Source organism: Oryzias latipes, chromosome 9, assembly GCF_053564925.1.
Source record: "Oryzias latipes strain Hd-rR chromosome 9, Olatipes_Hd-rR_3.1".
NCBI classification, from domain to species: domain Eukaryota; kingdom Metazoa; phylum Chordata; class Actinopteri; order Beloniformes; family Adrianichthyidae; genus Oryzias; species Oryzias latipes.
Genome location: NC_136245.1, coordinates 2,134,550 through 2,146,719, shown reverse-complemented (window position 1 = coordinate 2,146,719; position 12,170 = coordinate 2,134,550). Strand labels below are relative to the sequence as shown.

At 42.7% G+C, this 12,170-nt stretch overlaps 1 protein-coding gene across 10 annotated transcripts in view; it reads right to left on the bottom strand.

Annotated features, from left to right (window-relative positions):
• Positions 1 to 7,596, bottom strand: part of LOC101173152 (far upstream element-binding protein 3) — a 33,358-nt gene extending 25,762 nt beyond the window's left edge. For 8 of the 10 annotated variants that reach the window (XM_011479716.4, XM_011479720.3, XM_078952418.1 and 5 more), the window contains exon 1: positions 7,437 to 7,596. In XM_011479716.4, the coding sequence (XP_011478018.1) occupies positions 7,437 to 7,517 (81 nt within the window). In that variant the 5' untranslated portion in view covers positions 7,518 to 7,596. Of the gene's footprint in view, positions 1 to 6,402; positions 7,068 to 7,436 lie in introns of those variants that run through there. The other 2 variants (XM_078952423.1, XM_078952424.1) reach the window with 2 other exon arrangements.
• Between the last annotated feature and the right edge of the window lie 4,574 nt (positions 7,597 to 12,170).

Here is a 12,170-nt window from a genome sequence, read left to right as displayed (position 1 = left end):
GCAGAAGTCTCTAAAACAGTGGAAACAATGATAGAAGAAGAAATATTGAGTTTCGTAAACAAACAAGCTGCCGCATAGAGCGAGATGATCTTCGAACGCAATTTTATTATTGTTATGATCATTATTGAGTAAGGGCTTGTTCACTCATATTTTTTTTAAATCTGTGCTTTATTCTTGGCCACACAGAGCCGGAAGAAGGGTTAGGATTAGGCTAATACGTGCCAACAACAACATTCAGACGTGGATGCAGTTCAAATCCATGCGGTCAATGCTGCAATGTGCATCTTGGCTGCACGTTGATATGTGGGAATAACATCAGCCTTTAATTTGCCAGGACACGATTGTTTTTATGGTTTCTCAGGACTGTTTGCCGTTTCTCCATTCAAAAGCCGCTTACACACCGTCCCAGAGCCGCTCCTCTGCTCGGAGAGACAGTCCTCCCAGAAGACTCAGAACTCCTGATCGGTCTCCGGTCCCTCGGACCGGTCCCGAAGCCTCCGCTCATCGTAACAAAGCACCCTCCCCTGCCCGCTAACGGGAAGCTATGAGACCAGTTGCTCTGCTCAGAGACACAGTTTGCACGGGTGGAGCAGGCGACCGGTCCTGGTCACGCTCCAAAGCCTCCTATGGAGCGCCACACCGTCTATGCATGACGTAAAAGCCAGCGCAGTAGTGACCCACGACCGGAATAAACAGTTTATATGCACCAGGATCGAATCAACAATCGGCATAACCCATCTATCCCCATCAGAAAGAAAACCTACTCCATGTTGGAGTCCAAAACCAACATGGAGCGCAAACTGTTGTTCATACTTCATATTTTCTTATTTGTATCAAGACAATAATAAAAAGTTCTTCTAATGATGAGTTTTCCCTCCTGGGACTAATGTGGGACAGCAAGTCGTCATACTGGGTCACACAGATGGATGTTCCGCTAAAGCCTCCGTGATTCAGACGCCGCTCCTGCCGTAGACGGTGAAACTCACCGTACTGGGAGGGTCTCTGAATGAGACTCTCCCAGTACTTTTGATGGTAGCTCCTCCCACATGCGTCTGGTATATGAGCATACTTTTGGAAAAGCGTCAGACGCAAATTTGCCACAGCAATTGCATTCAACGTTGCATTCTGGAGCTAAAGGCAATTTTTATGTGTTCTCTAGGCGGTCTTGTAGAACTCAATGCTGTTTACAGTTTTGTTAACGTTCTGGTTTTACAATTTAACACATTTTTTTAACAGACTACTTTAAATATTTATTTTTAAGAGTAAGTTGTAATAACTTACTTTCTTTTTAAACTTTTCCTTACATTAAAACCAATAAGTGAAACCTTTGGAGCGTCACAGGATTCAGCTAGCATCATGCTAACGTGCTAGCAGTGAGCATACATACTCAGGTACGGTACCGCCCATGCCGCAAGTGATCCCATACAGACAGAACAGTAATCAGCTATTCATGTTTAAAGTCAAGAAGAGAGTTGAGCTTCAATCAAAACCACAAAAGCCCTCATTCAGCTCTGAACAAGTTAAATGGACGTTTTCAATCCACCTTCAAGTTTCTGTCTAAATCCAGACTCGGGATGAATCTAAAACTGATCTGGTTCGAGATTGAATACATCGAAAGGCTTAAAGGTTCTCCATAAAAACCCTCTCAGATCACAGCAGGAACAGCTTTAAGCAGCAAGTTCCACACTGTAAAAAAGTCCAAACTTCCAGGTCAGAGGTCAGTTCAGAGAAATCCAGTTTTTCCAACAAAGAGAAGAGAATACTTTATTAAGAAGTATATTGAAAAAGGAAAAACTATACTATCACTATAAAATGAGACAAGATAAAAACGCTTAAGGCATAAAAACAAGTTTTTTGATCAACATCAAGATCCACAACACCCACAATGCACAATACCAAACAGCAACGATTGGTGGGTCTTGTCCAGCATCAGAAAATCATGGGGAGTACTGGAGCTGGTGGAGCACAGAGTTTGTCTGGACCGCCGGGCTCAGAGCGAACATGGGTTTGCTGGTGACGCTCTAACAGAACACAGCACCGCCTGTAGAGACTCTTCAGCCCAACGCCTGCCTTATAAGGCTCCACCACAGCCTGAAGCAGCCTCGCATGTTTCACAGCGTCTGCGTCAGAGGGTCACTGCACTCGGTTCCAGTCATGTTCCGACGCAGTTCAAGTCACGAAGAGGAAATGTTCAATAGAAAAATGGGTCAGTGAGGACAAACAGGTGCTCACGTCCATCAGGTAACCTTTATCCAAAGCAGCACTAGAAACTTTACTGGACTTTAGACGGAAAAACATGAAACTACACCTTTTGGCTTAAATCTATAAATAAAAATATCTAAAAATCTAATACGAACTTCTACCAAATCCTTTCTGAGCACTGAGGTGACAAGAGTTGATCTGCTGACACATGTCCAGTCCTCACAGGGATCATTTAAAGTACCGTATGAGAAGTGTCACGGTTCAATACAACTGAAAAGAGTTTGTGTTAAAGACCCACTAAAATAAAATCGGTGTCAAAACTTGTATCTGTGGCATTTTTCTAATGATGGGTGATACATAGAAAGAAAATAAAGATCAAAATTGCATTCCTGAGTATTTCTACATATTTAAACTGTTGTGAATCAGGAGCAGACGAAGAAAATGTAGTTTGAAAAAGCTTGTAGATAATACGTACAGAAACTAAAATCTGCAGGACGCAAGCTTCCTGCTCTGCTCCATTCTGATCATGAGGTATGAGGGGCTGTAAGCTAGCGGGAGAGAGCGTAAACAGATGGATGATGGGTAACACACCAACTGCCCCGCCCACAACTCAACTAATGTAATCCTGCCGCTCTGCAGAAAATTTCCTAGAAAACAACAGCTTCTTATTAATTTTGGTTATAAACAGAATAATCATAATTTAAAGACAACTGGGAAGACTTTGAAAATAGATCAAAAGACGATCGGAGCGGGACTTTAGCGACTCAACGCGATCAGGTGTAGAAAAAAAAGTGAAAGATGGACGATCCTTTTGTCTGTAGAGCAAATGTGACTGCGAGTCTTCCAAATATGAAATATGGTGACATCAGGAACGATGTGGTTGTCAATGCTGGTGTTTATGGTGGACACGGACACATAACTGGACAAATTTAATTTTGATGGTGTTAGTGAAATCATGCTAACTCATTTCCATGCCACAGAGAACGGTGGGAATGCGGCTTTCCCCAGACCCAATGCAGCAGAGTCTCTGGATGTACTCTCCAGTAGGGCCAACATGGACATCATTCATTTCTAACCTGTTTGTTCCCTCCCGGGGTCACTGGGCTGCCGGAGCCTATCCCGGCCACTTGCGGGCAAAGGCCAGGGACACCCTGGACAGGTCGCCAGTGTGTCGCAGGGCCAGGTATAATTCAGTGGGTTTAAATGCACCACACGGTTGCGTTCTGCATTTTAAACATGAGACTTCAATAGATCCCACACTGGGGAAAAAGCCTGAAGCTGCAGGTTTTTAGGTCCTTTTCCAGGTCTAAAGCAGACATTCGATCAGATGCGTGATGAGGTCGTCTACAGTTAGAGACACTCCCGATTGTTGAAGGAAACATTGAGAGCTTTTAATGCAGCAACATTCACTCCAGTAGACCTGCAGGTACGGGCTCTGAATGAAGCTGTTTCAATGGAAAAATGTATTTAAGACACAGAAAGATCCAAGGAACAGCAGGAAGCACCATTAACCAGACCACATGGTTGGTAGTTAGCCAGATCACTTATTTGTTGTTTACTTTACTGTTATCTTTAACAGCATGTCACTGATACTTAAAGAGAAAAAAAATAGGTTAAAACTGAAAGTATATTCAAAACTTTTATTACCTGTGACCTGAGGCTGTCTAAGCCAGTGTTTTTCAACCAGTGTGCCGTGGGAAATGACCCTCTTTCACTGATCTAAAGACATTTCCCATCTCCAGGATTTCAGCTCTGTGTTCATCCAAACAGGCCTGATAAAACACTGACTAGTTAGGAATATGAAAGATCACAAAATACTTTTTTCTTTGTGTTTATTTGATTCTATTAAATGACGGTACCGCGATTTAGCCGCAGCTTCAGCTCTGTTTTAGGAAAAGTCTCCCTTCAACTGTCTCCACCAATCATTCTTGGAGGCTTAATCACACGTCCTCAGTCTGACCAATCAGAAGTGGTTAAAGTCTTCACTTCCTTGTTCCGATTCTGCTCATAAAGTCTCTCAGTTCCAACAAAAATACCAGCTAAAGCTCGTCTTTAGCGGTGTAGCTTTCCACAGAATCCGGTGTCAGACCGTGGAACAAGAGAACAAAACAATGAAGCTCAGAGAAGAGAGTCTGTCTGCCATCACTACATCTCCCATGGTGCATTGGGTTAAAGTGACAGCGTCTCAGCGTACAATGAGTTAAACGTCTTAAACCACAAGAACACATCCAACAGTTTTAAATCTTCTTGATGAAATCAGAGGTCAGAGGTCAACAGTTTATTTCTCCTTCAAGGTTTGTGTTTCTTAACAGCCAAACATCCCAGAGTTTGGTCCAAGTCATCTTTCTAACTGAAACACTTTTCTAAGAACGTCTGGATTATTTTAGATGTTAAACTAAAGAAGAAGTAAGAACAACATTTAAGAAACAGGATGAAGGTGAAACAGACAAACTAAATTGAAACAATTTAATCATCTAAAAAGAAATAAAACTTTTTTGTTAAAAGTTTTCAAAGACTTCATCTTTGATTAAGACAAAAGAAAAACTAATTAAACTTCAACATGTTCACTTTTTGTGTAGCTACAGAAAACATAAATATGTTAGTTTTTCTGTGTCAAATTTATCAAACATATTTTGATCATATTGTTAAAAAATTCAGTTGCCTTTGCACCAACATTGAAATAAATATAAAAAAATAAATAAATCACTATTTAGAAAGAATTCATTTGTTTTTTGTGAGGTTACATAAAATTACATGTTAATAAACTGGAAGAAAAAACACCTACCAGGGTAAAATTTCAAATAATTTAGTTGAAAATTATTACTGACTAAAACTACCTTAACTTTCATTACAACTTTTAGAAAAAACAGCTGCAACTTCCAGCTTTTTCTGCCACAATTATCACACTAATGCACGTGAGATCATGGAGGGACTGTAGATCAATACAGACTATAGAGTTTCTCCTTTTTTAATTTTTGGATGCTGGTGTTTTTTTTTGTCAAGGAGAAAGTGTGGCTTGGCTCACAAAGGTTGAAAAATACTAAGCTAAGTGTCCACCTTTAAAATTCCCAGATGTGCTTTTATTTCTAAAATAGAAAAGTAAGGAGAAAGCTTTAAAAATGACAGTTCTACTTTCTTGTACCGTTTTCCTTCCGATGAAAGCGCGGCTGCCCCACCCGCACACGCTACACGTGCCACACTTCGCCATTCACTGCTTTCTGCTGACTCAGGCGTCCAGCTCTGATTGCCTGAACACACCTGATGCAGGTGATCAGCAGCAGGAAGTGCAGGAGAGCTGGAAACCAGGCAGATGTTGAGCAGGTCTGGATTAAGGCCTCAAACTGTTCTGGTTTCTGTCAGTCTGAGCGATGAAAATAAAACACTTTTTAGCTTTGCAAACGTTTCTTTACTAGATTTTACAATAAAATTAGCTTAAAACTGCTAAAGAAATGCTTAAAGTTTAAAAGCTTCATAAGTAAACCCTACCAAATCCGTAAACACGCATGTCGTCTACAACTCCTTTATGTAGTTTTTAACATGCCAACTTCCTCCCTATATCTTTGTCACAGCTGGGCTGGATATTGCATACATTCTGAAGCTATCTGCTAGCATTTTTTGCTCCCTCCACATCTCTGACAGGCCTGCATCCTGGTGTCCTGTACGCCCGACGGACCATAGACATCTAACCGGATATGATAAAACTGGTGCCGTTCTCTGTCCGTCTCCTCTCTTGGCTTCTCGTCATGGGAACTAAATCAAATTAGTATTTGTAGCCTTAGCATGACTTAAAGTTAGCCCGGGAGCTCCTCAGAGAAGCATCAAAGGGCGCTTCGCACCAGGTTCAAAACCCGTCAACTCTCAAAGAAAAGCCCAAGTGGGGCAGACCGTTGACCTAAACTTCCCAGATCATCTCATGATTCCAATAGATATACGTGTTCAGAGCTGGTATGCAAGTGTCAGCTTCAGCATGTAAACCTCAGGAATTCAGAGCTCAGGCAGGGGCAATGAAGCCGTAACATTCAGGAGAGACTGACAAAAGCACCTTTTCGCTCCTTAAAAGGTCACCTTCAAGGTCACCGATGATGTACGGTAACGAATGCGATGGAGGTAACCGCTGCAGACAGCAGGCCCAACAGGTTCCAGTCTGATGTTTCCTATTTGGGTTTGTTTAAAGTGTGTTAAAGAATCACAGCCGCTCACATTTCAGTCGGCAAAGAACCTTTACAGGCAGACGTTCTCCTCCTCGGTCAAGCAGCACCAGGAATTCCACTCAAAGACTCGCGGTTGGTCCTAAAGGCTCATCCAACAGTCCACGCTGAGCTCGTTTGGTGCAACAGAAACAAAATGTTTCCTAAAGACACCAAGGATTGGAGCAATGACCGGTAAGCCTTACAGTAGTCTGCCGTACGCGCCCGTAGTTTTATTTTTCCAGGGGAAGAACTGCAGGGAAGATGTGACGCCGCCTAACTTGGTGACTTGTTACGTCTTGAACTTTTTCTCTCCTGGAAACTCTGGTTTCAGGCTGACGTGAGGCTGCACAGCTCCCACTGCTTCAGAGAGGGCCCCACCGGTTCACCTGTCCAGGTGGGGAGTCCCCAGGTGAGCCAGGTCGGGCTGAGCTGATCCATGAGGAAATCCGCTGCATCGATCAGCCCGGAGCACAGGCACACCCCCGCCGCCTGTTAGTGGCTCTGAGGCGGTTGCATAACTCCAGCCTACTTTCTACCAACTTACAGTAAACAGGGGTGGGGGTGGGGGGCAGCCCCGACTTTAATGCTGGAGCTCAGTGTGACCCCCCCCCCCGTCAGGCAGCAACTGGGTCCAAGCGGGAACCCGGGTCCCGCTGGGAGGGCTTCCCCCCCCCGCAGACCCAACAGGTCCTCCGCTGCCTGAGTGACACGTGTGGCCAAACTTCTCACCCCCCTCCTGTGCTCCCCCTGTGCTCCCCTCGGGCTGACAGCTCTACAAACTCCCCCAAAACTACCCCTCACACCGTGTCAGCCCCGACAAAGTGGACCAGACCGGACCGAACCGGTCTAAAGTCCAACTCCCAGCAGCTTTCAGAGCTAGTTAGCATGCTAAGTGTGTGAAAGTGTGCGCGCGCGTGAGTGTTGCAGAAGTTCGGAGCACGAGCTCAACAACACGGCCAAACCCAGGAAAAGTGCTTCGGTTCGGTCCAAACAGCCCCGCTCGGCTGGGAACGGCTGCACGCTGAACGGCGGTGTGGTTGTTACCTGCCGGGCCCGCTGAATGACATCGGCCAGGCCGTCAGCCTTCAGCCCCGGCTGGCTCGAGGAGGCCTGCAGCTCCGCCATCACAGCTGCTAGCCGGATTAGCTCGCGCTGTTAGCTGCTGCCTTCAGTGAGCGCGAGGCGCGAGACATCTCACTTTGACGGTTTTTAAGACTGGAGTTTACCTCCTCGTCGCTGATAGGGAAGACGGGAGAAACTCAACCATGATCGGAGAAATGCACAAATTAGTGGAAAATTATAAATAAAAAGTTTGCTTGGCAACTGTCTTTTAGTTAGCAGGTGTTAAAAGATAAATAAATAAAAGGCATAACACTCAAAATATACAAAACTTGTTCACATAAGATTTTTCCAAATATTGCATCTGACCCAGGTTTCTGCCAGAGGAAGACTAAAGAGAAGGTTTGAAGATAAGGAGGACACGGTTGGAGGATGCAAAGGAGTAGGTTAGATGGAGGGAGACGATTTCCTGTATCTACCCTGAAGTGAGCAAAACCCAGAGTTCTTTGCACATGCATTAGTCGGAAGAGGGGGAATGGTTGTGTTATTGAGGGATCTTGAATGTTTCCTAGTTTTTAACGGATCAGTGTTTTGTCTCCTTGGCCAGGGCTGTGAACGGTGCCCATTGAATGCAGGTTTTGAGAGTGTAACTTAAATAATTCCCTGAGCTGCACACAGACAATTGTTTCCTGATGTGTGCTCACTGTGCAGCTGGATAACTGGTATGCAGAAGATGATCTGTATTATCCTTCTGCAGAAGTTCATAAGGAACTCAATGAGCTCCTCCGGAAGAACAGTCTTTACTTAGCATGACATGTTGAAAGCCCCCATAATAGGTTATATAAAATCCAAGATTTTATGATGGATTTCTTCCTTTTAACTATTGTTTAAACAGGTCAGTGTGTGGTCTTGGAGGTCTCCTGATGTCCACCACGATCTTCCAGGTTTCACTGGTGTTTGGCTCAGGGTTAGTGTTGCAGACACATTTCTGTTTGTTCTGGTCGTGCTCAGAACAACAAACATATATAGGAAATAGGAATAAATCAGATCCTAAATTGAATACAATTAACTTGTCAAAGTTAATCAAAAATAATTTCATGTCATGCTTTTATATATTTTTTAAATTATATTTATGTAGGAAATCAGTTAAATGAACTTCACACGGAGACCGAAAACCTACAGAGAATTTTGCGGGTTTTGTCGGTGGAGTGGGATATCCTGTTCATAGATGATCTCTATGGCTGCTCAGCTGTTGGAAAGTCGTTTCCGCTTCCGCATTGAATCACGTGTTTGAGCCAGCTCCACAGGTGGAGCGCGTGAAGTTTTAGCGCGAGATGAACATTTTCTGCCATGACGTCAGCACTCAGCTGCTGTCGCTCTTCATCCCCTGCCAGTTTTGTGTTTGTTTCAGTGACCTTTGACCTTCAGAGGATCTTGGACGCTTTTTTTTTTACCAGAGCAGTTTTCTATTGATTCATTTGCTGATCTCTGATATAATCACATATTCAGCTTTTACTTTAAAAAATGATCTGCATAAAAAAAGATAAAAATACAAATAAATGAAGAGTTTTAGCAGACTTGGGGGCTACAAATAAACACAAAAAAACACAAACTAAAGGTAGTTGGTGACTCTGACCTTCACAAAACGTAACAGCAGCCACACAAGGATTCTGTTAAAAAAATAAAACAATGACCCAAAATATTAATCTTTTCAGAATATGAACAAAAGTGTTAAATTAAAATCAGGCTCCGTCCACAGGGGAGTCCCCTCAAACCAAGCGTGGCGTTGCAGTAAAGATGTCTTTCTACGATCATCTATCCCTTTTCTTTTACCTGCCCAGGGATGATCATCAGTCAGCCCCTTAAGCATGTGTCTGGCGTGTTGCACAGGGCAAAGCATTGATGCTGGCTGCTGAGAAAAAGCCCTTTATTGCAGACTTGTAAATAATTCGGTAGAATTTTTCCTTACCGCAAAGGAGGGTCTAAGGCAGTGTTTTTCAACCTTTTTAGAGCCACGGCACACTTTAACCTTGACAAAAATCCCGCGGCACACCAGCATCCAAAAAAAAATTCCAGCAGAATTAAGAACAAGGAAGTGAAGACTTTAACCACTTCTGATTGGTCAGACTGATGACATGTGATTAAGCCTTCAAGAATGATTGGCGGAGTCAGTTAAAGGGGCGGGACTTTTCCTTACACAGTTATAGCTGCAGCTAAATCGCGGTACTGTGATTCTTATCAAAATGTCTTTAATAGAATTAAATAAACACAAATAAAAAGTAATTTTAAGATCTTTTATATTCCTAACTACTCAGTGTTTTATCAGGGCCTGTTTGGATGAACAAAGAGCTGATCTCCTGGAGATGGAAAATGTTTTTAGATCAGTGAATGAGGGCAATTTCTCCACGGCGCACTTGACCATCTCCCACGGCACACTGGTTGAAAAACACTGGTCTAAGGGACAGAGATGTCAAGTTTAGTTTAGTCTGTTTAGTTAGTTCAATTTAGTATTTTCTTATTAATTTCTATGTATTCATGATCCTTTTGATTTTATGTTTTACTTTTTCAATTACCGATACGAAGCCCATCGAGACGACTTTTGTTGTGAATTTGGGCTATACAAATAAAATGGAATTGAATTGAAATTGAATGTCTGTATTTTTATACCCTTACAGGACACCGTAGAAAGGAAGTTTAGTTTCTGGATGTTGCAGCGGGCTAAAAGGTCTGATGGACAATGGCCGCAGGTTAGACATTACAAGCAGTGTTCAAGCTCTTCCTGGTGTGATCCTTGACTCACACAAACATATCGAGATTTGAGAGAAATCTACATGGTGTCAGACGTGGGACATGAGAAAATGGCCACATGGAAAAACGGAGCAGTTTCTCAGCAGCTTTAACCTCCACTGAGCCCAGAGTCTGGAAGGAAAAGCCCCTGACAGCAGACCAGGACCAAAGCTTTTACAGGAAGAAAGATGCAAGAGAGTCCCCCGATGCTGGTTTGGTATTTAAATGGCCCATATCCTGCTTTTGGAGTAAACTATATCCTTATATATGATCATATGTCGCCTTTGACACACTGAAACAAAGATTTTTTAATGAAATCTGAGTTATTTTTGCAGCTCATTTTCCTGCTTGGAAGAAAGACGACTCGAGCTCTGAGACTCCGCCTTTCCCTCTTTGTGGGTGGCGCCCGTTTCACAATCAAATTGAATATTGTTACAAAACAACAACAGAAAAAAATAAACAAAAGAAGAAAATCCTTATAATGTAATGAAAGATTTTTTAAAAGAAAAGTGTCTATGGATCTTTCATTCCTTCATTTTATTTTAGAAAACCCAAACAGTATTTTGAAGTTTCCCAGTTAATAAATAAATCAAATAGAAATCAAACAGAAAAACAATCACTCCACGGTTTTTAGCATGTTCTTGTAGCAGTTTTCTCCTAATGGATGACAGAATTTAATGTTAAAACTGCGTTTCTGAGTATTTCTTTATTTGTGTTGTGATGGATCAGGAGCAAACAAAAACCAAATGTTTAAAAAAGTTCTGACTTATGACAGCCACCGCAGTGGGCGGGGCCAAATTCTCGCTTTCTCTGCTACAATTCTAAATCCTCCATTGCAGACAAACAGATACATTAACGTTTTCATTTTCCTCATCTGACCGGCCGTCTGGCTCTCCCTGTGGGGATTTTAAAGAGGTCCAGAGGACCAGAACCCGCACCACAGGGACACGGACTCCCCAGGTCAGCATAGTTGTACTTTTGAAACATATTTTATCTGCTCCTGTTGTGTTTCGTTATTTGTCAAGCTTCTTTATTTTAGGTTTTCTGAACATCAATCTTTTGGGAATCTCTGGATGAGCTTTGAGGAACTGGAAGTTGCTTTGGTCCAGAGCTCCACAATCCTATGGAAAGACCTTCAGTTCACCTTCACCTCCACTAAATCATTGTCTTCCGTTTCTATCAGTGGCGGACCGTGCATTACACACCCGGGCCTTCAGTACAGCTACGTCAACCCCTCATGAACCATTTTACGATGCAGAAACCAGCTTTGCGTTGCAATTTGAAAATTCCTGTAGCCACAATAAATGCCTCTAAATAAACCAAACAGTAAACAAATCTCGTTTTGCAACTACAGCCAGCACAAAACATTGAGAATAACCACATCAATTTGGAACAATTTTTATTTACCAGCTAATTCAGAATTGACAAAGCCTCTTGGATAAGAGGTGAAACGTCTTCTAACTAAAACTAAGTCCACACGACAGCCCCTAAACCTATTACTATGATGGAATCAACCTGGATGAATGAGAGTCTTCATAGACAACAATTTTTATTGTGATATTTTTCATTTCACTCGTCAAAAAAAGGGATTATTTGAAAACAAAACCCATCCTCCTCTCTTTCCTTAAGCAGTCCAACACCCTGTCATGTAGATTATGGTCTCCAGTTCCATCAAGAAGTCCTTTTCTAGAACATCAAGGCCAGTGCTGAGAGCCGTGCCTGTCCAGTTGTGTTTCTGCGAAGGTTTGAATCCGCTTTAGATCAGGGGTCAGGAAGCCATGGCTCACAAGCCACATCTGGCTCACACACAAATCTTTAATTATAAAAAAAAGTTTCATTAGACCAGTCCTTCTCGGGCGCGATGCGATGCCAGGGGGGGCGCGCAGTAGTAGCTGTGCTTGGAGAAAAAGAAATCTGGCCACTATCAGTTAA